General features: G+C 37.5%; 1 protein-coding gene across 2 annotated transcripts in view; it reads right to left on the bottom strand.

Annotated features, from left to right (window-relative positions):
* AHR (aryl hydrocarbon receptor) overlaps window positions 1–23,966 on the bottom strand; it is a 56,014-nt gene extending 32,048 nt beyond the window's left edge. For both annotated transcript variants that reach the window (XM_043589032.1, XM_043589034.1), the window contains exons 1-2: window positions 21,716–23,966; window positions 10,204–10,391 (exon numbers count right to left, since the gene is read on the bottom strand). In XM_043589032.1, coding sequence (XP_043444967.1) covers window positions 10,204–10,391; window positions 21,716–21,780 — 253 coding nt within the window. In that variant the 5' untranslated portion in view covers window positions 21,781–23,966. The remainder of the gene's footprint in view (window positions 1–10,203; window positions 10,392–21,715) is intronic.
* Window positions 23,967–26,558: the final 2,592 nt, after the last annotated feature.

Genomic DNA, 26,558 nt, shown 5'->3' with positions numbered 1-26,558 from the left:
AAGTTAGTTAGTATATAATGCTGTAATGATTTCAGGAGTAGAATTCGGGGATTCGTCCCCTACATATAACATCCAGTATCCTCCTTAATGCTCCTCCCATTTAGCCCATCCCACCACCCACAACCTCTCCACCAACCCTCAGTTTGTTCTCTATATTTAAGTTTCTTATGTTTTGTCCCCCTGTTTTTATATTAGTTTTGCTTCCCTTCCCTTATGTTCATCTGTTTTATATCTTAAATTCCGCATATGAGTGAAGTCATAGGATATTTGTCTTTCTCTGACACTTCTCTAATCTCGCTTAGCATAATACACTCTAGTTCCATCCACCTTGTTGCAAAAGGCAAGATTTCATTCTTTTTGACTGCCAAGTAATACATCCAAATGAAGGCATCTTTAAGCAAAGTCTCACCTCAGCACAGTTTCATACTCCATGTACACACAGATTTGCTCTCCTTCACTGCTCCTTAAAACATCTAATCTCTGGTATTTTTCATCTTATTCTATATGCTCTCCTCTGGAATATTTTATTCACTTTCATGGTTTAAAATATTATTTCAACTGTATTATAATGATTCCAAAATCTAAATCTCCAGCTATTGAACAAACAAGAATTTGAGCTATGGAGTGCCTGGGTGGCTCAGTCAGTTAAGTGTCTGACTTTGGCTCAGGTCATAACTTCACGGTTTGTGGGTTCGAGCCCTGCATCAGGCTCTGTGCTGACAGCTGGGAGCAGGGAGCCTGGAGCCTGCTTCAGATTCTGTGTCTCCCTCTCTGCCCCTCCTCCACTCATGTTCTGTGTTTGTCTCTCAAAATTGAATAAACGTTAAAATTTTTTTGAAAAAATGGTTGATCAAAAAGTAGAAAGTCTACGGCCATACCACCCTGAACGCGCCCGATCTCGTCTGATCTCGGAAGCTAAGCAGGGTCGGGCCTGGTTAGTACTGGGGGCGCCTGGGTGGCGCAGTCGGTTAAGCGTCCGACTTCAGCCAGGTCACGATCTCGCGGTCCGTGAGTTCGAGCCCCGCGTCAGGCTCTGGGCTGATGGCTCAGAGCCTGGAGCCTGTTTCCAATTCTGTGTCTCCCTCTCTCTCTGCCCCTCCCCCGTTCATGCTCTGTCTCTCTCTGTCCCAAAAATAAATAAACGTTGAAAAAAAAAAAAAGTAGAAAAGCTGTAAAAGCATGATTTCAAAATACGACATAAATATGATTACTAACTAAAAATGATTAATGGTAATGTAACTATATTTCAGGCCTTAAAGCGATTAATTAATGTAACTATATCAGGCCTTAAAGTGATTAATTTTCTACTATACGTAAATACAATTTCTAAAACACTACAACAAGATGCTGCTGTAGATTTGCATTAACCAGATCACACACACACACAAAAATCAACACACAAAAAATATCAAATTAACTACAGACATTTAAAATCTTTATTTGGGGGAAAAAAGGAAAAATTGCAAGTTGGAGGGCTTTAATATTACCCCAATGGGTGTGCCCGGGTGCCTCAGTAGGTTATGTGTCAGACTTCAGCTCAGGTCATGATCTCATGATTCATGGGTTTGAGCCCCACATCCGGCTCTGTGCTGGCAGCTTGGAGCCTGGAGCCTGCTTCAGATTCTGTGTCTCCCTCTCTCTCTGCCCTTCCCCTGCTCATGTTCTGTCTCTCTCTCTCAAAAATAAAATAAACATTAAAAAAAATTGTTTTTAATATTACCCCAATGGTAATCTTCCTAAAAAAAAAAAAAAAAGCTAAACGCATCAATTTATGACCACCTGGACCTGCTCATGGCCAAGCAATTAAGGATCCTACAGACATACAACGCTAAGTATGATCAAAGAGAAAACCCATTTAAAAAGCAGTAAATTTACAAGAGGAAAAAAAGCAAAACATAATAAAAGATATAGCAAGTTCAGGTTCAGTCTGAATCTTTAATATGCACTTGTTGTCTTTTTTGAAAATACCTATCAAAGCAAATGAATACTCAGTGATGAAAGTATCCTATATAAAATATCATAAAATGTTAAACTTATTCACAGAATCTAATGAATCTTGTAAGTTACAATATCTGAAGAAAAGAGAAAGTATATTCCTTATCCAAAGAGATCATATTATTAAATGTAAGAGCCAGGATTTAATACAACTTCAACTGGACTCAACAAAAATATTCTACTATTCCTTTTATTTGTCCCTGTTTCAGTTTACATTGATTAGATTATAGAAAGTCCATACATTAAAATTTAAAAGAACCTTTACATTTTTAAATCTTTACATTTTATAGCTTTAATTATGTAGTTATCATGAATGTTATAATTAGTTTCACGTTTAGAATATGAATTCTGGAAAAAAATATATAGTTCAATTATAGTAAGGTAGATAACACCACACATAAGTGAAACTGAATCCTATATGATGATTTCAAACATGCTCATCATTTACGCAAACAAACCTACCATAGAACTTTCTGGAATTAAGAAATCACATTTGCTGTGGTACCACATTGCTGAAACTTTTGCAAACTACTTGCTATACAGTAACTTCAAAATTATATAATTAATGTAGATGAAATTAGCATACAAATCCCATGAATGAAAAGCACACATATAATAAAACCCTTAAACTTTATAAAATTTCAACCCCTGAAAGGGCTTTTTATTTAATTCATTTCTCTGCCTGTTCAAGCTCATTCTCTGCACATGTTTCTCAAGACAGTGTTCTGGGTTACTCAGACACCAAAACAGGATTGAAATCCAGAGAAACACACAAGCTCAAGATGAATAAACACAATAGCTCTCTTTTGAAAACCTAATGAACTGGAAATGAACTGTTAACTAAAGACAAAAGGAAGACCAAGAAAAGAGCACGGGCAATTTTTTAATTTAAAATAAAGTCAACAAAGATCCATATTCGACAATGAGGTTGACTAAATGTTAGATCACCACATCATGTAAGTTAACTATTGTTATCCTCCCCTCTTAGAGCATTTTTTAGACTTCATGAATTTAGAACATTCCACTATGTAAATAATACTACACTTTATAAAATGGTGATTATTTTAAGTACATGTAATGGTTCAGAATGATTTTCCCCTATGTTACTTAGCTTTTAAAATAACCAGAAACTACCCCCTATAACAGCTGCCTATGCAGGAGTTGGGAATTAGATCTCAGGTCCTCAAACTTGTCAGGCTTACTGAAACCTAGACAAAATCATCTCTTTCTTGTGTTTAAGTTTTCCTTTCCACAGGTTAAATTTATGTATCTCAATTATAAAGATGTCACAAAATATAACCCATGACATATATAATGGAGTATATAAAAGACTTCACAGTTAATAATTATATTTTAATGGTGTAATATATACTATGAATATTTTATTGACATAATACTACATGCCACTGATCCGTACTATTGCCTCACTGAAAGAAAACTTTTCTGCCTTTTCTACCTCATTAGATACTGTGCCTCAGCAGACATATGAATTGTAATTTTGGGAATGCTGTCCAAAAGTAAAGTAATTTAAATGCAACACTGACATAATAATGAATATTTTAAAAAGAGACAATGAAATCTAACTCAAATTTTTTAGATGCTACAATTACTCTTACCAAGAATATGACATTACCATACTGATTCCAATCAGTCAACAAACCCAATGTCCACTGTTAGACTTGGAACTAATAGACACAATACAAGAGGAAACAAGCCTTTCCCTTAATACCACCCAATTTTAAAGGCTGGGTTATAACCACCCAAATCCTAGTCTCCCTGAATAAACTATTACTGGTCACAGTCAGTAAATTATTTAAACTTCTTAGATATTTTCCCTCTCAGAGGTAACATGATATTTGAGTTTAATACTCATTTTGTAACTTGGGTCTTCCTTTTATGCTCCTCTTTTCTTTTTAATTAAAAAAGTATGATTTAATCTTAACATTCTAGAATTTGGTGAAAAAGTTTAAATATAATGTTAAAGACTTTAGTCTTCCATTCTGTATTTCCAGGACCTAAGTCCACACTGACTTGTCAGGTCACAGCTCTATGTGATCCTATAACTGTCCTCAGGCTCCCCTCTGGTCTGATTTAATTTGCCTTGACAGGCAAAAATGGCACTTTACTGTGTTTAATCACCAACATCAGAAAACATCAATTTTGGATTGTGGGTATTTTTTTCTTTTTTTCAATATTGATTTATGTTTATTTATTTGAGAGAGAGTGTGTGTGCACAGTCAGTGGGGAGGAGCAGAGAGAGAGGGAGAGAGAGAATCTGCTGTTAGCAGATGCCCAATGCAGGTTTCGATCCCAGGAACTGCAAGATCATGACTTGAGCCAAAATCAAAAGTCAGACGCTTAACCAACTGAGCCACCCAGGTGCCCCTGGGTATTAATTTTCTAAAGACAGAAAAGACTCTACAAAGAAACTTCAAAGATACATAATTTAGAGGAGTCTTTATAAAAAGAAATAGGCACAGAAAAATAAAAGAGAACCCAGAAGAGCAATGTTACTGAGGAAATTGAATAGAACTTCAACAGCTTTTACTATTTTAATCTATCATTATTAATATTGTTATTAATCCTTAAAATATGTCTACGTGTGTCCATTGTCCATAAATTAAAAATAAAGTATCACCTTATTCTTATCAAATTTACAAAAGGGAGTTTTTTTTTTTTTAATACTTAGCTCTATTTGCACATTCCATCTACACTAATAAAAATTTTTTTTTTAAGTCCCAAGACTGCCAGACTGCCGGCAGGTACAAAAGGAGCATCCAACAAAGAAGCAAAGAACCAGCGAATCAGGAACAATACTCATAAAGAGAAGGCAAAGGAGCAGAGAGACAGGCAAGGAATGCAAAGGGAAGTACTGATTGGAGAAGGATACAGTTGATACTAATTCATCCTAAAAAGATGTATGTAGCTTTCACATTTGCATCTTTAAATTCTTGTACACACTTCACTGTATGACCCAGCCAATCAGAGACCATGTAAAAAAATTTACTGCTACAATTCCATAAAATATTTCTCATATCTGCATATTTATAGATAGAAAATAAACCCAATAGAACCAATAACTGTAATTGGCTACTAGCAGAGAGAGTATCTGGCAAAAGCAAAATATTAACATCTGAAACTAAGTCCCACAACTGTACATTTAAATCCATAATCTAAAATTTCAACATGAAATTTACATTGTTTTTCAGATATAAGTTAGTGAAACTGAGTTAATAAATATTTACTGAATGCCTACTATGGGACGGACATTGTTCTAAGTGTGTTAAGGTACAACAGTACACATAATACCCTCAAGGAGTTTCCATTCTAGTTAGTGAAACAGGCGATATATAGGAATTTTAAGTGCACCAGAAAAACCAAAGCACTATAATATAGAAATGAAAATGTTTGTAATGATTACTTCATTTGTGGCATAAACAGAATACGAACTGAAAAATAATTATCTGAGCTTTATTTTCTAGAATATAGTTTACAAGTTTTCAAGGATTCAGCATTCAAAGATTCCCTCAATTATTTCTTCAGTTCAAACTAAAATAACTAACAAAACTTCTAATCTTCTTACTTACTTTGAAATATTCCCTAAGTAGTGCATTATAAATACTGAATAGGTACATTTTTAAAGGATTTCACATACTATATTTGTCACAGTTGCTGAAACACTAGACCTTGAGCTATTAGAGAGCAGAAATCTTTTTCTACCTCTTTTTCTTTTTTGTGAATTCGGCACCTGCACAGGGTTTAGAATAAAGTGCAATCCTGAATTACAAATGTATTATATAATAATTTTAATCTAACAGTGTCAAAGAAAGTGCTAACTTTATCATACTTGAAAAATAAATATTTTGTTCAAAGTTGTATTTCAGAATGTTTTGATCAATTAGAAATGGATAAATAGTAGTGTACTTAAATCCTAAGTGCTGCTTTTCAGACAGTCAGAGCAGTATTAGAGTCATGGCTCCAAAGTTTAAGAAGATCCACCCAAGCTGGATTATTTAAACTTGCAATAAATAGATGTATTTTCTTGGAAAAATATCTATTGTTACAGTAAAACTTGAGTTTCCTTTTTAACAAGATTGTATGATTACTCGTTTATATTGTTCTTTCCGCAGGAATCACACACCCCCTGTTTGCATCCTGTTATTCACTTAGAGCTTCCCCTCACTTCGCTATACTGTTTTCCCTAGTAGGAGAGTGGTTTTACTGCACATTAGAATCCTAAACTGTCCGCATGCTCCAAGTCTCCTGGTTTGTAGCATTTAGCATCTGTTCAGATCTTAAACATTACCTTGAAAAATGAATTGTCTGCGTCCTTTCAAAATATTGAATTGCCATCCTACATCACTGGAGGCCTGGAAAAGACTGGAATCTTTTCTACTGATTGTATCTCTCAGTTTCCGTCTAATTCCGTGAACAACTTAGAAACTACTTAGGGTATACATTCCACTAAAACCTAAGCAAACACATTTATATTCTTCTTAAAATTTTGTACATTTGGATTTGTTTTTCTGAAGGCAAAGAGAAAATTTTTTAAGTAATTCAGGCATAATCAAAACCAAGTTAAATCAATGCCTCAGACTCATCTAGGATCCATAATAAAAATACAGATTCCTTGGTTCTACACTGAAGCCACTCAGAATCAGCAATAAGAGGGGCATGCCCTAGAATGTGCCTTTTAATAACCTTTCCAGGTTATTCTGATACACACTGAAGTTTAAAAACTGTAATGCAGGGGCGCCTGGGTGGCGCAGTCGGTTAAGCGTCCGACTTCAGCCAGGTCACGATCTCGCGGTCCGGGAGTTCGAGCCCCGCGTCGGGCTCTGGGCTGTTGGCTCAGAGCCTGGAGCCTGTTTCAGATTCTGTGTCTCCCTCTCTCTCTGCCCCTCCCCTGTTCATGCTCTGTCTCTCTCTGTCCCAAAAATAAATAAATGTTGAAAAAAAAATTAAAAAAAAAAATAAAAAAATAAAAAAAATAAAAATAAAAACTGTAATGCAAAGGACCTAAAATTAAAGGTAATGTAACTGATGAAGGAATGATGAAGGATAATAAGATCCTATTGTTAAATACACTGAACCAGAATGAAAAATTAACTCATTAATGAAGAGCTAAGAAAATAACTGTTAATATGTAAGATCTCCAAAAGGAGCCCAGCTATGCTATAATAACATTCTTTGTAAGGTAGGTTTGAAATCTACCTTACTTGTGGTATTCAACAGGACACATGTGTCTCATGAAAAAAATATATCTATATAAATTTATACATTAAACATACATATATTACTTTAATTAGCATATGTGTGTGTGCATAGATATAAACACACACACTGCCTAGAAAACGGTAATTATGTTAGCGCTTAAATGGTACCTGGCTACTTGCTAAGTAGGTTCAATGCTAACCCACTATTTCTTTTCTTTTAATTTTTTTTGAGAGAGAAAGGGAGAATCAGTGTGTAGAAGGGGCAGAGAAAGGGAGAGGGAGAGGGAGAGGGAGAGGGAGAGGGAGAGGGAGAGGGAGAGGGAGAGAGGGAGAGAGGGAGAGAGGGAGAGAGGGAGAGAGGGAGAGAGGGAGAGAGGGAGAGAGGGAGAGAGGGAGAGAGGGAGAGAGGGAGAGAGGGAGAGAGGGAGAGAGAGAATCCCAAGCAGGCTCTGCACCTTCAGCACAGACCCCGATTCAGAGCTCAAACTGACAAACCGTGAGATCATGACCTGAGCTGAGATTGGTCCAATGCTTAACTGACTGAGCCACCCAAGAGCCCCTTACCCACTACTTCTAAACAGGGCACAATGTATACATTTTTTCTTTTTTTTTTTTTTAAGTGTATTTATTTATTTTGAGAGAGAGAGAGACAGAGAGAGAGGGAGAGGGGACACTTGTGCTCACACATGCACAAATAAGTGGGGGAGAGGGAGAGAGGGAGAGAGACAGAGACAGAGACAGAGACAGAGACAGAGACAGAGAGAGAATCCCAAGCAGGCTCTATGCTTAAAGGGCAGAGCCCTACATGGGGCTTAATCCCAGGAACGGTGAGATAATAACCTTAGCGGTAATCTAGAGGCAGATGCTTAACTGAGCCACCCAGGTGCCCCTTTTCTAACATTTATAGTTTGATTTCCTATCATATAGGAGCAAGAAACAAAAAGGCAAAAATGACTAACATCAATGCATCTTTACCAAAGTCAAGGAATAACATCTCTCTGGTTTCTAGTCAGTCAACTTTCTAAGGGCAGAAACCAGATCCTGTTTGTCATAGAACCCCTTGCCACAAGGTCAAGCAGTAAGCACTGCATGTGAACTAATGCTGAGGATTAGGACAGCTATTCCACAAAGCTGGGAGTGGTTACAGTCTATGATAGGGGCTCCCAAACTTCCACATACATCCAGCCCCACCACTCTACCAGAGTTTTATTCTGCAGGTCTAGGGTGGGCCCACGATCTGGCATTTGTAACAAGTTCCCAGGTGACACTACTGCTGCTTATCTGGGGACTATGCTTTGAGAACCACAGATCAGGGGAAAGTCCTCAGGACTGTGCTATATAAATGGTTCCCAGAAAAGAGAAGTAATTGGAAGATGGTTAGGAAAAACAACACAGGGCATCCAGAAACCAGGGTTCTAGTTCCAACTCTATCAAAGAATTACTGTTTAGTTGATAAACACACACTCTCACACACACACACACACACACATACACACACACACACACACACACACACACACACACACACACACACACCGAATCCCACATAACCCATCCTAGAGATGAAGGATCTGGTGTAAAGGAAAATTCAAAGACTTTATAGATAAGAAACCATTTTAAGTGTCTACTATGAACCTTTAAACATGTAATCTGACCTGAAATGATTATCCTCATAATCAGTGTGCATTGCTCAAATCACAACTGTTAAACTACATAGTTTTTATCCAAAATAAAGATCATACACAGCAAGCAAATAAAAAAATGCCCAGACTAAACACAGCAAACCATTTAAATACAAACCTGCAGGGGAATAACTGTTTTCCAATATTCTAAACACATATTATAAATTCAAGTATCTGTAGATGGATCTAGGGCAGCAGCAGCAGCAGCATCTGAGATCCTGTGAGAAATGCAAAATCTTGGCCCGTTTGGGTGGCTCAGTCGGTTAAGGGTCTGACTTTGGCTCAGGTCATGATCTTACAGCTTGTGAGTTTGAGCCCCGCATCGGGCTCTATGCTCACAGCTCAGATGCCTGGAGTCTGACTCAGATGCTGTGTCCCTTATCTCTCTCTGCCCTCCCCCACTGCTGTTCTGTCTCACTTCTGTCTCTCAAAATGAAATAAATGTTAAAAAAAAAATGCAAAATCTCTGACTACCACCTAAGCCTACTAAATAAGAACTCCCATCTTAGTAAGATCCCTATATGATTTGTAGATACTCAAAGTTTGAGAAGCACTGACTAGGGCACTCAGATTTTATCACTAATTCTTTACTACTATTTGTTAAATAGCATGATATATTTAAAAGAATCAACATTTCCCGAAAAAAAATCTATTTCTGACATATAAACAGATAAAAAGAGAAAGTGAGGAATTATTTTACATAAGAATATACAACGAAACTTTATTTTTCAACAAAAATTTCCAATAAAATACTTAATTGCTATGAAATCATATATGATTAGAAAGTAACTACATGGCTGAGTAAACTGAGGTACAGGGATGGTAAATGGTTTGGTTAAAATCAAATAGTTTATCATGGCACAATGAGATTGAAATCCAATTCTGACTCCTGTAATGTAATACTTCTTCTGGTGGAAAAAAAATTATTTACATTTTCCTGGAGTAAACACACGGTTAATATATAGTAGTAGAAGTGTACATAATTTTTTTAAAGAATAAATATCTACCCAAACATATTGAAGGAAATAAGCAAAAATATGTCATAGTATATGTGTTTTATTCCCTTCATTGAGAGAAGGGGGGGGGGGGGACAGAGACTTTAAACAATTGCATTGGAAGGAGTAGTGGAACTGGAAACTATATGGGCATAACTTTCAAACCTATGATTTTCACAGAATGACACTACAAATCAGGCAAGTGGAAGCATCTTTCTGATGAATGAACCTGGAACATGTATTTTTAGAAATACTACAAGTTTGGCTCTGCTACTTAAATTTTAATATATAGCAATAAACAAAACTTCTTCTTACCATCAAAGAAGCTCTTGGCTCTTAGGTAACTGACACTGAGCCTGAGAACTGAAAGTTTGTCCAGCTTATTAATAACATCTTGTGGAAAAGGCAGCAGGCTAGCCAAACGGTCCAACTCTGTATTAAGCCGGTCTCTATGTCGCTTGGAAGGATTGGACTTGATTCCTTCAGGTGGGATTGGCTTGACACTGAAAAACAAACAAAATACCACAAAATAAGATAGATAAAGTAAAAATTTATATTGCATTATAGCTCTTCAGGTATTTCTCTAATGAAACACACACCAAAAAGTCTACTCAAGTTTACGTAAATCCCTTCAAAAGGCTCCTTTGTATCGTAATTAAGAAAAACAAAAAAAAATTGGTAAAATTCCTCATAATGTTTTATTAAAAGCTTATGAACTCAAGAAAATGCTGAGTGCATCTTATATACTTCATACTTCCTTCACTTCATACATTTGTGGTACAGTGATTCCCAGTAACAAATCCAGTAGGATTATTTTTTCAAACCCAGACACTGTTCCAGAAAGAAATGAAAAAGAAATCTGCAATTAATTATGTGAAGATTATGCTTCCTTTGCTATCTTCCTCAAGAAGCATCTTGGCATCATTTACGATGTAGATAAATAGGAGCTACCCTAATCACCCCAGCTTCCTATATTTAACACTTTCATCCTGTCGGTGACAACTATTCAAAGTCCTTCTGGCACCTCTATATGGTCATCTAGGCATTTAATGGGGTCCTCCAATATTTAAAAAAAATTGGCTTTGGTTATTTATATTTGTTGAGTGACAGATATTAGAGGTTAACTGTAATTCCTTGCAAATTTTGCATTTAGGGCTGGTCAATAATTCTACTTAATTATTAGCTTTCATAGCTTATGTCTTAGAAAATTCAATGAATCCCCAACATGTAGCATGATTTTCATCTGAGAGAAAAGACATTTATAGTTAAGAGTAGAACCTGAGTTCAGATATGAGAAACTGCATAACTTCACAGAAAGGTCTTAGCCAGAATTTCACAGCAGAAATTCATTATTTAAAATGAACTGACAGATCATCACACACACAATGAAATATAGACAAGATACTAAAAAAAAAAAAAACCAAAAAACAAAGATCATGCCTCTTCACCTTTCCATTTGCCAGAAAAATAAAATCTTATGCAGGGCATTCTTACAACAAAGACATTTCCCTCCAGCCTTTATTGAGAAGACAAAGGCATTTTCGACAATTCAAATGATGGCATCTTCAAAAGTAGAAATTGGCTTGAATATAGTGCTGATTTAATCGAAATATTTCTAGATACTTTATGTTTTCAATGTTGTATGTGGAGAAGTAATAATTTATTTAAAAATTAATAAAAAGTCAATAAAGGGGCACCTGGGTGGCTCAGTCTGTTAAGCATCTGACTTCAGCTCAGGTCATGATCTCACGGTTCACGTGTTCAAGCCCCGTGTTGGGCTCTGTGCTGACAGATGGGAGCCTGGAGCCTGCTTCGGATTCTGTGTCTCCCTCTCTCTCTGCCCCTCCCCCACTCACTCACTGTCTGTCTGTCTGTCTCTCTCTCTCTCTCTCTCTCTCTCTCAGAAACTAATATTAAAAAATCTTTTTATAAAGTCAATAAAAATTTTAATGTTTGTTATATATTGTTCCCAACAAGTAATTTCTTCAGAACTTATCTATTTCTGTTTTTATTACAGTTCATGTTATTTATTTATTTTTTTAATGTTTTACTTTTTAAAACAGAGAGAGACAGAGCATAAGTGGGGATAGGGCAGAGACAGAGGGAGACACAGAATCCGAAGCAGGCTCCAGGCTCTGAGCTGTTAGCACAGAGCCCAACGCGGGGCTTGAACTCACGAACTGAGATCATGACCTGAGCCGAAGTCGGACGCTTAACCAACTGAGCCACCCAGGCGCCCCCAGTTCATGTTATTTCTACAAAAATAAGAATTAATAAATTGATAAAGTATATGGCATACATACAAAATAAATCAGGTACTTTCTCCAGACTGTGTAATTGCATACTTAACAGAAACAGATGATTCTTTCTCTATTTTTCCTTAATCATACTGCATTTGTAATCAAATTCAAGTCATCTCTAAATTTTTTCAATTAATCAAATGATTTTCAAAAGTTACCTATAATGCATGTCTACCTCCCTGAATAATTCTCTGATTAATTTCTTGTTGACACAAATATTTACTTGCAGTTATCATGTCCTGGGTAGTCTAGGAAAACATTCCTCTCCTACATATTCAAAAAGTGTTATGGGAGCAAAGTATGTGAGCAACTAACTACTTGAATTAAGATCTTTATAGACAAGGTAGTATCTGATATGGACCTTTAAAGATGAACGGGATTTCAGGAGGAGGCAGGGCTGAGAAACAGTGGCCTGTGAAAAGTCCCCTGTCCGGAGTGTGAAGCATAGAGTACAAGAGAGAAGAGAAAGGGGAAAGTGGTTGTGGCCACATTCATGCAACAAATAGTAAACACCTACCATGGGCAAGGCACAGAAGACTCAGCAGTGAACTATATTACATGTACTAATGTTCCTGTTCTCATGAAGCTTACATTCCAGTGGCAGGAAACATAAATAACTAGTTGAGTGAATAAATAAACATATAACTTTCAGAGCTGCTAAGTGTTAAAAAGAAAAATAAAGCAAGATAAGGAACTAAAGAGTGACAAGCATGCTGGTTTTGATAGCCAGGAAGGGTCTCTGATGTTACATTTCAGCACAGACATAAATACAACGAAGGAGTGAGCTGTGCGGGTATCTGATGAAAAAAAAAAAATGTTCAAGATAGAGCAAACAGACAATTTCCTCACAGAAATGGTGTAAAATTAGAGTCTGGTATCTGGGAGTCATCTTAAGCTCTGAGCTGGGATTTACATGACCAGTCTTGTGTTTTACTAAGCTGACTCTGGCGATGACGAGCATGAAATGTAGGGCAACTCTCAGTGAAGCTAGCACTTGTTTCTAAAATACAAATCTACAACACTCCTCGGATTTAAAAATTTCAGTCGCTCTGGACAGCCCATGTTCCTTAGCCTAGAAGCAAAACACCTCTTGATCTTTTATAGCCCCCTAACTATTCCTCGGGTCTCATTTCCTGCAGCCAAAGCCTTTCTTGTCCATTATACTCCAGACAGAAGAAAGTACTTAGTTATCAATATATATTTTGGTGCTTTCATACATGTTACTCCCCGGAATCCTCTTGTTCTGTCTCATCCGCTACAAAGCCGTGCTCAGTTAGATGACTTCTGTAAAGTCCTCCCTGACCTACTCACAATGGATCCCTCTTGTACTACTTCTGTACCTTATGCATCTTAAGCAAATGTCTTATACAACCATTCCATTAAGGAATATCCTGTGCAGATAGTATTTCCAATAAACTGGAAACGCATTTTGTCTTGCACTCTTGGTAGCTTTCCAGTAATGATTATAAAACATTGGGGACAAGACAGTAACACAATGAACCAAGACAAACTAAGAGGACGCAGAGAAATAACAATCACGATACAAAAAAAGAAAAAAAAAATCATTCAAGATATTGCTCCATGAAGTCCTGCTGTCCATCTTGTGCTGTCTCTCTGCAATGCTCAACCATGAGCTAGATGAACCTACTTCTTTGCAAAACATAAAACCTTCCACAGCTCTAATGTGTTATCTATCATACACATTATGGAATATTTAGCATGAGATCAAATTTCTTACGTGTTATGCAACTGGTAATACTTAGACTTGTTTATTGCTCTTATGCCTGTAAACTTGATCGTTTTTGTATCCCCAGTGCTCAACATAGTACTATCCACAGAGTGGACCTTCAATTAATGTTTGCTGATCAAAAGTATCTGGAAAAAGAGTTATCAGGACCTGACCAAAGGCAGTGATAGGAAAGAAAGTAAGTAAGGCCTGGTATGAGATACTTCAACACAGCACTTTATGCCCATCATAAAGCTTGCTATATAGCAAGACTCCAATGTTTGCTGATGGGGCACAGGAAGTACGGAAGAGGAAAACATGGAGTGAGGAAGAAGCAGGTTGGGGTAAGGACTATACTTCCTAATGGAAGGTACACCAAACAAAGAGAACGAGACGAGAGGACAGAGCTTGATGATACAGACATTTAGGCATAGCATTGGGGAAGAGGCACAGGCAAAGACAACAGAGGAGGAATTACAAGAAGACAGGAAAAGAACCAGGTTGGAATATTCTGGATATTACAAAACAAAATCAAATACACAGAAAAATTAAATGAGAAGTACCCACCGGATGTGGCATTTCAAATGCACTACTGTTAAAACTAAAGCAACCAACGTGGCATACTCTGTCACTGATTTTGTGAGAAATGTTTACAACTATTTTGTGAAAGTATTTCATTCTTATCTACACATCTTAAAGATGCGCATAATAATTAGATAGAAAAAGTAAACTTACATCAGTTACACCTGACTTGGGTTATGCTAGTACTTTTACTTTCGTATCGCCTTTAAATCTATGCCAAAATATATACTGCCAACTACCTATTTAAATGAGAGGCTATATTTGAAATATAAACAAACATCCCTGTAACCTTAGACTTGGGAGATCTGAAGTTAAGATATCTCTTGACATAGAGAGACCACTGATGTTGATAAAGCGAAGAAGCAATTTATTATTTTCTTAAAGCCTTACCTCAAAACCTTGTCCCAACCTGCAAATCAAAACTGTTGTGAAATCAAGACTCTAGCTGACTGTGTGCCATGCTTCTGTTTTCAAAGCCCTGCATGCTGTAAGTACTGCTATTGACAAGCCCAACGCCACATCCAATGCTAGTATGAGTGCCATCTTTAAAGCCTTTTCAGTATCCCAGTGTAGAGTGTCTATTAGACTCCTCACTTGCGCCCAGTGTTGAAAACAAGCTAAATGTCTAACCCAGTTTAATCTGGGTTACTATAAGTTACTACAGCTGTAAATGTTTATGTTTTCATATGACATTTATCATAAAACCTCAAATGTCACGCAAAGATACAGTTTCAGTAATCCTATGAGATTAAAGCAACGTTTTCTAACAGATTACCTATCGCAGTACTGAGTCTGCTCTATCAGCTTTTTCCTCTCAGTGATTTAATCTATTCCCACTGCTTCTGTCAATTTACCAATAAATTGCTAATCTTTATTTCCAGCTCCTGTACCTGGGTGTCTTCTCATTTATATTTTCCAGAATTTAGGCACCCCCTTCTTAGCATGTGATACGGTACTACTCTTCACTTTAGCCAATGGCTATGAAACTGAAATAATCCTCAATCAATCTCTGCCCCATACTGACTTTACTCAAGCCATTCATTCACCATTTCCACCTCAATGGCTTCAGTGTGTACTTATTTATCTCTGAAAGTAAATGTTAAATGTTTCAAGTCATAAATTATATGATTAATGTAACATTGGACAGGTGATCTGTGACACAAATAAAGCCTTATTTCATTGGCAGGGTGAATACAGCTGGATATTTTACTTTCCCAGATGAAGGGGGAAAAATCTACAGAAACTTCTGAGAATTCTAGCTGAAAGTCACTTTTAATGAGCCAGAATTCTTCAATCACCTGCTGCTGCCACTGTATAGTTGTGATGAGTCCTCCCCTTTCCCCCTTTTTGCTATTCCTAAGGATAGGCAATAAGGTTCAAACAGCACATAATCTCTAGCACAAGACTTTAACAGTGAAAACCTGGAACATGAAAGATGCCCTAGAAATTACAGTTACTTCCAAAATCCTGAAAAAAGTCACTGAAAGTGTTTCCTTTTTCCTTTCTTATATGAATGTACATTTTTTTTCAGTATGTCCTTTGGAACCCATATAAAAAGTATCTACTATACTAAAATCACTAAAACATGACAATTTTAAGAGGTGGTCAATTGTTTAGTAAATAATTGTAAATACTGACCGTGTGCATGGTATTAAGAAGCTCTGGTGGCTACAAACGCAAATAAAAGCCTGAGCTAACCTTGAAGAACTTATCTTTCTTACTAGGAGGAGATGCATTATAAGAAGGCAATATCAAACAAATGTGCCATACAGTTGCCATAAAAGTGATGCTCAGGAGTTCAGGAAAGTAAGAGCAGGTAGAACAATAGGGGAAGGTTCATGAAGATCTGGCATCTAAACCAGGTCTAAAAAGACAGGTAAGTAAGTCACTTCTGGTTTTGTGACAGCCAAGTACACAGCTCTCTAAAAAGATCCTTCTCTTCAGATAATTCATGCTAGAAAGGAAAACAAGAGACAGAAACAATCTGAACCCTATAAACCTAAAAGATAGCTAAACCCAGATATAAATAATACGGAGATGAAAAATAGGTACAAACAAAATCAATGATAACATAGAACAGGAAGGAAAATGTACTCACAGTATATTACTTAGCTCAGCAGTAAACAATATTTACAGTTAAAAAATACGGAAACACCCAAAGTTAATTTAATCTGTAACAGTGAAAAAGTTATATTGGGAGAGTGAAGAAGGTGAGGGGGGAGGAGATATGAAGTAACAATCACTTTAACTATGACAATAAAACATCAACAGAAAATACCTAATATGCTGAAAAGATAGCATGATACACATACCCTCGACTTGTTTAACCATGCATGTGTTATTTAATAGGAATACTGTCCCAAAAAAGTATTTCGATCAAAGGGAAAAGAGCAAAATGAAAAATATAAGACAAAGCAAACAATACACTTCAAGTAGAAAAATCTGCAAATAAACTATTACTACTAGTATTACAACTTCATACACGCATGCGCGCGCACACACACACACACACACACACACACACACACTCACAAACCCAACATTTAAGTTGAATTACCTACCCCTCCTCTCTTTTTTGCCTATGAAATGGACAATTCACATTTTAAAGCAAAAATGCAAGGACACAGGCACTCTCCCATACTATCCACAGGAATAAATTTTTTTGTAGAGTAATTTGATACTATTTCAAAGTATATTTGGCTCAACCTTGAAAGTATGCATACACACCTTTGTACCTCCAAATTCCACATAAAGGAATTTTTCCTAAGGAAACAACTAAGAATCTGCATAGAAACTCATGTATCTCAAGGATATTCTCTGAAATACCAGATAAAATATTAAGAAGTTGGAAGTAACAGAGTTTCCCCCCAAAACCAAAATAGTTAAATAAACCATGGAACATTTACAGAATGGAGTACTATGCAGCCACTGAAAACCATATAGGAATTATAAAGGAAGGGAGGCAGGTAGTAAATCATAAGAAAGACCAAGAGGAAAGACCATGAATGCAAGTATGGAGGTAAGCACAAGTCTGGCAAACAGAAAATCATTTATTTCATATAACACTAATTAATGTTATTATTGCAAATAACACTAATTATTTAAGGAGAAATGGGGGCATTAAGGAAATCCCTAGTATATGGGTGTGCCATAAAAATCACTAAACTTACTTACCTGAGCATTATTGTGAAGTTGGTAATAACATAAGCTTTGTAGCCATAAGACCTGAAATCTGATATTCAAACTCAGCTTTCTCATTTGCTACCTAACAATTCTGAATCTGAATCCCAGATCCCTATCTATAAAATAAATAGTAATACCTTTTCACGCTACCATCATAAAAATAAAATAAAATGTAAAACATCGTGCATATATATATCACAATAAGTACTAATGAACAGTAGCTTTTTGATAAACTTTTGGGCAAAAAAAATCCATTTAAAAAAAAACTGCGGAAGTAGAAAGGTACTGTTGTTAGAGATTTGCATGGTATTTATTTCTAAGTAACTGTCCTAATTATATACAATGCTAAGCATGCACTATATAAGTTTAGATGTCAGTGAAGTACCACATTTCAGCCATAATCATAATTGAGAACATAATCATATACTGCCTCTTACAGGAGAACTGATTGTTCTGTGATAATGTAAGCTATAATTATTTATAGAATAGAATTTTCCATTTCATTTATATCATTAAACAATGATTTACAGTCTTTACAGTTTATAAAAAGTTCTGTTCTTCTCATTTTAGTTGTGAGACTGACTGTGTAGGTATTGACTATGCTCCTTTACTGGTCAATCACTTGCTTGGATCTACAAGAGCAAGGAAACTAGGCCTCATCCTTTAGTTTAGACCTAATGCTCTTTCCATTTATTTCTCATTTTTCCCTCTTTCTGCCAGTTATTTTTCATAAATGCTGACAACTAAACACTTTCACTTATTCATTTCATAGTTCCAATATGTAAGGATCTCTGTAGTCATTATGCATAAACTAAGGAAAGCTATCTGAAAAATATGATAAAATAATAATTATGGAAGTGAAAAGACCTATCCCTTTATTTTAAAAGCTATTTGGGAAATGATACCATAGTATATTTATATGAAATACTTTCAGTAAAACAATATATAATTTTATTCCACTACTATATATAAATGAGGCGTATGAAGCTTAAATAAACAGTAACTTAGCAAATACAGCAACAAAGACCATGCTTTTGTATTATATAACTAGTATATTAATGAGGTAACCAGGATCATCTAATACTGAGAAGTTATTACCCATACAGGCATTTCATGATGGCTGTCTTGATCACCACTGCTGTGACTATCATTTTTAAGTGTAGATGTCATTTACTCAACACCTATTATTTACCAACAATCAGTAATAACTTTGTAGAAAAACAGTAAACTGAAGTACCGTTCGACTTTTCCAGTAGTAACAAAACTTTAAAAAATGTAAAAATATATACAAAGTTATTATCAACAGGAAAAAAAGATTCTATTTAATTCAATGGTATCCTTTTCACCTACCTTCATGAGACAAAGTAACTAAACAAATGAACAATATTTTCATCTCCAAAGAAAACAAAACAGGAACCTAATTTAAATTAAAAAGAAGAATTTCATTTGTTTGTGTTCTAAGCAGAGTGATTACATATAGAGCAACACCTTAAGGAAAGCAACGGTAGAATCCATGCCTAAGGGTATCTTTGGAAATTTCCTTTAGGAACATGGGTCTGGTGCAAGGTTGGTTAGGATCCTTTAATTTCCTAACTTAATTATTGCAAAAAGAAGGGAAACATTTACTGAGCATCTACTATGTACAAGATACTTTAGTGGGATTAAATTTAACACATTTAAGTTGTATTTGGTGCCAATTAGATAATTTTCAATGTTAGACTTGCCACTAGGGGGAGATTATCTTGTTTAATACAGTCAATTGAAGAGGCACTGGAAGAGCTTCAGATTAAAGTTGTCACATACTTGATTATAAAATTTTATGAAACTGGATATTAAATTGACTGTATTGTTAACAGTCCTATAATTATGATACAACATATGTTTTTTTTTCTTTAAGTAAAATAAAATGACTCTCACTTAAGGGATCAAAGTTAAATACCATTTTCAGCTCAGACTAGTGTTTTTCTGATAATGCGGGCATATTTTAGACCTCATTAGCTAAAAACTAGTAATTTAAATGCATGTTAAACGTAGCATTAGGTTTAATGGCCACATTCCTAAAATAAACCTTGACTAACTGCATTATAAAGTAATCCGTTTTTCATTCAGGTAAAAACAACTTATAATCAATTTCACGTGATTCTGCAAATGCCAGCACTGGGCTTTCCTTAAGGGAGCGATACGGTGACATGTTAAGGCATTTATATGACTACAAGCAACACAAAGTGCTCAATAAAGATCTGATAAAATCTATACTAAAATAAAATGAATGTGAACGTGGATAATGCTTTAGTTATACTGTATTACAAGAGATTGTTAAATACAAATGTATTTACAAGTTTTCTGAAGTATATTAAAACGCTAAAATAAAACAACGAAAGATAGATCTTACATAAATAAAATGCTAACTAAAAGCCAAAGATGTTAAACTTTATAATGAATACAACATTAAGGCTTTTGATTAAAAAAAAAAAAAAAGTCATCTAGATGCTTTGCTATGACAATGATTAAAACCTAAAAATTCATCACGGAGATCTTCAAGTTTTCTGACCATACACATAAAATCCATGATACTGCCTTTATAATTAGGCTAAGTATACTACTGTATTAACAAATACATAGAAGAGGCATTTGGGATGCCTCTGGTTATTTTAAATAACCACCAAACACAAGGCCGAGTTAGACAAATACATTTTTATATAAGGGACTCCTTTATAAAATATAAGTATTTTAAGCCAATGCCACAGAATTGGCAAGGCAGAAAACTGCTGACTAGGCAGTATTCCTAATGCCAGCCACACTGCAGGATAAGACTTCCAAATTTTAATCAGTCTACTTATAGGTTAGTATCTCCTCTTAAGGCCAAGTCTAGACCTGAAGAACTATAATTGAAATTCTAAAAGGAAATTAAAACTTCAGAATAATGAAACTTTTAAACCTGTTACTGGTTCCAAACACAAATTCTGAATTGTGATTTTTCTGATCTGGATTAGTGATCTAAACTGAGTTTTAAGCAAAGTGTACACTCTGACTTGTTCTGAGTAAACGTTTCTGTTCTTAAAATGGTTTATGAAGATTTGAAAAAATGTTAAGTAGCTCAAAGATCAAATTAGTAATAAACACGTGAATATAACGATCTCAGCAATCTGTGTCAAGCATTAATTTTTTTCCTGAAACATTATTTTAATGTATTTACCATCTCACACAAATATATATCACCAAAACAAATATCTAAGTTTCTAATTAATCTATTAGAATCGATAAAACTTTGAAGGAAGGGAAAAAGAGAAAAATGCTAAGAATGCAAACGTGTTTCAGTAATTCCAGCTTTAAATCTTTCACTTTACAGACCCTAAAATCACTTCAAAAGTGGTAAGAAAAGTCCCCAAAAGGGTGGCTGAAAATACAAATCCCCCGCTGTATCCTGTCCACTACACTCAATTCATCCCTGCTCCCCTGTATATACATTTCACCGATATGATCACGTTGAGCGCTACAAAATTACTGCCAAATAAGTAAATAAGAGCTAAGAGAAAGCCGGTTGCAGAGACCAAAAAATACCTTCAGAGGAACTCAGACCCTTTTTTGCAGACGGCACGTGTTTAGCTCTTTAAAACATCTGGCCCTACCAGGATGAAAATAATAACCGTCCTCTAACCCAACCAATGAGAATATTAAAAATCGAAGAGGATTTCAAGGCGGTTTTGTGTTAATTAATCCACCAGTCCCACTGGGCAGGCTAGACCAGTCAACAAATTAAGACAACAGAAAAGAGAGGTGCAGATGGGTGGGGGTGCGGGAGGGTGCGTGTGCACCGCGAAGTGGGAGGGGGTGCATTTTTTTAAACGCGATCATTAAAAACTAAAAATCCAAGGCCTGGGTCTGTCGGCCGGCCTCTAAATCTCGATTCCACGGACTGTACCGCGAATGAACCTAATCTCTGCACGGCGGGGATTTGGAGGCGGGGTGGGGCCGCCTCCCGCACCGGGGTGCAGTGGCGCACACTCCGCGCGGAAGACTAGCTCTGCACACTCACGTTTTCTGCACCGGCTTCCGCCGCTTGCGACTGGCGTAGGTGATGTGAGAGCTGCTGCTGTTCATGGTGCCCCGCCGGCGGCGACTCCTCCCCAGGAGCGGGCGCAGACGGCCAGGTTCCCGGGACCCGGAGCGACCCGGACGACTGCAGCGGCCGGCGCCGGATTCCACGAAGTCGCGCCCGCTCCACCTGCGTCCTCGCGAGGACGCCGCGCGCCCCGAACCCTGGCTCCCGCAGCCCCCGCGCGTCCAGGTGCGCCGCCCGGGCCTGGCGCTGAGGGGCGAGGGGCGGAGACCGGAGAGCAAGGCGGCGCAGGTGCCTTCAACACCGGCAGAGGCGGCGTAGCGCTGTCCGCAGGTAGGCGGCCCGGGTGGAGGAGGAGCCTGGGCAGCCTGTTTGCAATACCGGCCTGGGTCGCGCGCTGTGGCGCCGCGCCCCGTGACCGTCGCCGCGGCCCCTCGGGTAAGGGAGGCGCAGCTCCGCTGCTCCTGGGGCTTCCCCTATCCCGGGTGCTTCCCGCCTGCAGAGCTCAGACTTCGGCCGCACTCCCGTACCACCAGCGTCCGCTAGACTACGCAGCTGCCTCTGCTTTGAGCCGGTGGTCCTGATCACGTTTTCGGGACCGAGCGTCGAGGGGACTCTCCCAGCGTTGCCTCTGGACTCAGTGCACAGCGGCTGAAGAGCAGAGGCGCCCCGACTCCACTGCGGCCCCGCCCAGCTCGTTGTAGCCCCGCCCTATGCCACTTGGCCACGCCCCTCATTACATTCCCTTGAGGGCCCCACCCTCCCTGCGCGTGATGACGTAAAACGTAACGACGCCCTCCCCCCTCCGCGTAGCCGTCTTCTTTAGGTCAAGGGGAGGATTCTGTGGAAACATTTCCACACCTCTAGAAGGGAGGTGTGACAACAGATTACGTAGAGCCAAACTCTGTAGCTAGACTAGCTCAAGGAGACATGCCAAATAGTGAGCTTAACTTCACCTATGTGAGAGACAGTGACTCAGCTAACTTTTGGCGAAGAGTTACAGTGAGCTGGCAGATAACCAATGGGACTCTAAATATTTTCCTAGAGGGGAAAGCTTCATCCAGGAGGCCACATCTGAGTTGAACTGGAAGGCTAAGAGTTTCCTTGGTCTTTTGTTGTTGTTGTTTCCTTACCAGTCAGAATAACTTTGTTACTCTCCAGCCAGATTTCGATAGGACGGAAAGGAAACAACGAAGAAGGAAAGGAGGCACTTAGAGATAAGAAGTGGTCTGGTATGATTGGAGAGACGCATTGGAAGAGAACTTCAGGACTTCTAGGATCAAATCAGAAAGCCTTGATGAAGAGTCTAGATTTTATTTTGTAGTCAGTGGAAACCTTTTAAAGATACGCAGCATGAAAGTGACATTGTGGTGTCCTAGAAAAATCACTCTGGGAGGAAAGTGCAAACTGTATTACAGGAGAGCAAGGCTGGATGCAAGGGGAGTAGTAAGAGAGTTGTTGAAATAGTTCAGGTGAAAGTCCAAGGAAGTGGCCGTGGGACAGAAAAGAACAAATAGATGATGATAAAAAGAGATAAGAAAATAGAAGAAAGCGCACTCAAATGGCCCATGATTTCTTACTCTGTGCTGGTAACCAAGATAGTGAACACAGAGAAGTTTATTTGCTTGTCAGCAACAAAGTGCATCTAGACCAGGATGCCTAGATGACATCTCACACCATATTCTATCCTACATTTTAACACGTCTTCAAGCCCTTTCCAGACTGGTAAGTTTCTTACCTCAAGTGCCATTGATGGATAAATTGAGCTTATCATTTTATTTAGCTGAAACTGCTTTATCATTGGCCTTACCATTCTCTAGATCAACCTATGAAATATCTTCAACTCCTCTTCGACTTCCTTCCTAATTATTAAAGAAAGTGCTATTACATTTTGTTCTTTGCAATATCCCTATTCATCTCCCTCTACCTTATTCTTCAATAATTACAGAGAGTGCCCAGCTCAAATCCCATACCATTTGGGATTCTTCAACTGATATTATCCTCTCCATACATTAATTCATCAAGAGATATTTTGAGAGTAACACCTATGTGTCAGGAATTGTTCTAGTACTGGGAAGATAATGGTGAACAAAACCAGAAATATAACAGCCTGTCAAGGAATATAGGAATATGGTGATCTAGTAAATGAATTTGTCCAAGTCATGCAGGCAAAGATAGGCTTTCCAAAAATAAATAAATAAATAAATAAATAAATAAATAAATAAAAACAAAAACAAAAACAAAAACAAAATGGTAATTGAGTTGAGGTCTGAAGGATAAGCAGGGTTACCTAGGAGAAAGGAGGGAAGAACATTCCAAGCCATTGAAACAGTACAAGCAACATTGCTTTAGTGGGAAAAAGCTTGACTGATACAAGGGATCAAAACAAGTTCAAGGCATAAATGGTGAAATTTGTGTTTCAAAAATAATACCATATCTGCAGGGTGTAGAATAGATTAAAGAAGGAGGAGCAGAGTAGAATGGATGGAAGTAATACTCCTTAGGAAATCATTTGTAGTAGCTGAGCCCAGAGATGACAATCATTGATACTAGGATGGAGATGATGGTGGAGATGAAGTAAGTAGACTACATTCTATAGACATTTGGGAGGCCTCAGAAGATAGAGTGGATATATGACAGAGAAGAGGATGTATCAAAAACTTAATAATTTTCTGGACTATGTACCTGGCTGTGTGATACTGGCATGTACTTTTGGGAAATCACTAATATAGCTCGGATCTCTTATGTTTGAAGTGCCTTTGATACATCTAAGAGAAGATGTCAAGTAGGTGATAGGACATACAAGTTTGTAATTCAAAGAAGATGTGTAAGCTGGAGACATAAATTTAGAAGTCATTTGCATTTAAGGGCACCTAGGTGGCTCATTCAGTTGAGTGTCTGACTCTTGATTTTAGCTCAGGTCATGATGCCAGCGTCCTAGGATCCCAGGATCCAGCCCAGCATCAGACTCCATGCTCAGCATGGAGAAGAGCAATTCTCTTCTCTCTCTCCCTCTGCCCCTCTCCCCTGCTCATGCATGCACTCTCTCTCTCTCTCTCTCAAAAAAAAAAAAGTGTTTGGTTGACAGAGCATGGAGTTTATACGGTACAAATATATACTAGAAAATATGTACTGGAAAAGGACTATGTCCCAAAGAACTTCAATATATAATATCTAATAGCTGGATAGAAGATTGTGGTCCTATAAAACCAAGTGAGAAAGTCACTAGAAACAGGAAAATAACAGGATAACAGGAAAATAAGACCATCATGTCATAGAGAACAATGTGGAAAAATATCAGGTGTGGTTCACAGAAATGAATGCTGTTGATAGGTTCAAATAAGATGAGAACTGAAAATGTCTTTGTTGGCTTCTCAACATGCAACCATTGGTGACTTTAGTGAACATTATGTTGATGGACTAATGACCTGCAAGTAAGATTGATGCAGATACAGAATCCAATCTATTTCTGTATTGGGGGTGAAGAAATGGCATAAGCAAACACAGTTCTTTCTTTCTAATAGTTTCTTTTTTAAAAAAGTTTGGCTGTGAAAGGGAGGGACCTGCGATGGTAGCTAGTGGGGAGTAAAGGGTTAAATTGAGGTAGGTGTGTGTGTGTGTGTGTGTGTGTGTGTGTGTGTGTGTGAGTGAGCCTGCAGGCTTTAATGGATGCTACTTAAGCAGTTAAGAAAGACAAGGTGTAGTGAAGGAACAATAGATATTAAAAATAGTAAGGGCAGGGAAGAATGAGTTCCAAAGCAGAACAGGAGAATTAGGATTATAGTAGATTAGGTAATGGCAGAAAAATCTCCTCTAGTGCTTTACTCTTCATGGTGGTCCATGGCTTCTCGGGAAGTTATAAGAAATGGAGACTTCACTTGGGTGTCTCTACAGAATCAGAATCTGAATTTTGAATAGAATTTGAGTCAGAATTAGAATTCTGAATTTTGATAACTGAAGTGTACATAAAGTTTGAGGAGCACTACACCACAGAAGCTGGAGGAAAGGACAATGGGTGAGATGCAGTAGCTGGTAATTTTTGGTCAGAAAGATAAAGATGTGATGAGGAGGGTATTCTAGCATGACCTAAAAGGAAACCAGGTCTGTTTTGTGGTTGATGATTTTGTTTTAGTTTTACAAGTTGATAAAATAAAAGTGATCTGGGAAATGACAACAGGGAAGGAAGTGGACATAGACCCCATACCCTGGATGTGTGATGAGAGAAAATAATTAGGCACCATTTGGGAGATGTCCAGCCTCAGGGAAAGCTAGCTTTCAGCTCAAGGCAAAAGAGGGAGCAAGTTCCCAAAAATGACAGACTTTGCTGTCTCTATTTGACCTTCTCTTTTATTTCTCCATCTCTGCATTCCTGTCCATCACCATTCTATGTAAAATGTATAAAGTGTAAACAAATAATTTCCTCCTAGCAGAGGAACTTCTGGGGTGAAAAATGCATTTTTAAACTTAATTTATTGATTGTGTAACTTGAAGCTCCTTTTAGAAAAGAAGTATATGAAATGAATTAAATCCCATGAAGCAATCTTAGGGTTTTTTTGTTTGTTTGTTTGTTTGTTTGTTTGTTTGTTTTACAAAATGTGCACCTTTAAAAACAATATATAATTTCTTGTCAAGTTAGCCAACATACAGTATATACAGTGTGCTCTTGGCTTCAGGAGTAGATTCCCATGATTCATTGCTTACATACAACACCCGGTGCTCATCCCAACAAGTGGCCTCCTCAATGCCCATCACCCATTTTCCCCTCTCCCCCACTCCCTCGCACCAACCCTCAGCTTGTTCTTCATATTCAAGAGTCTCT

This window comes from Prionailurus bengalensis, chromosome A2, assembly GCF_016509475.1.
Source record: "Prionailurus bengalensis isolate Pbe53 chromosome A2, Fcat_Pben_1.1_paternal_pri, whole genome shotgun sequence".
Taxonomy (NCBI): Eukaryota; Metazoa; Chordata; class Mammalia; order Carnivora; family Felidae; genus Prionailurus; species Prionailurus bengalensis.
This window is presented reverse-complemented; position numbering and strand designations above follow the sequence as displayed.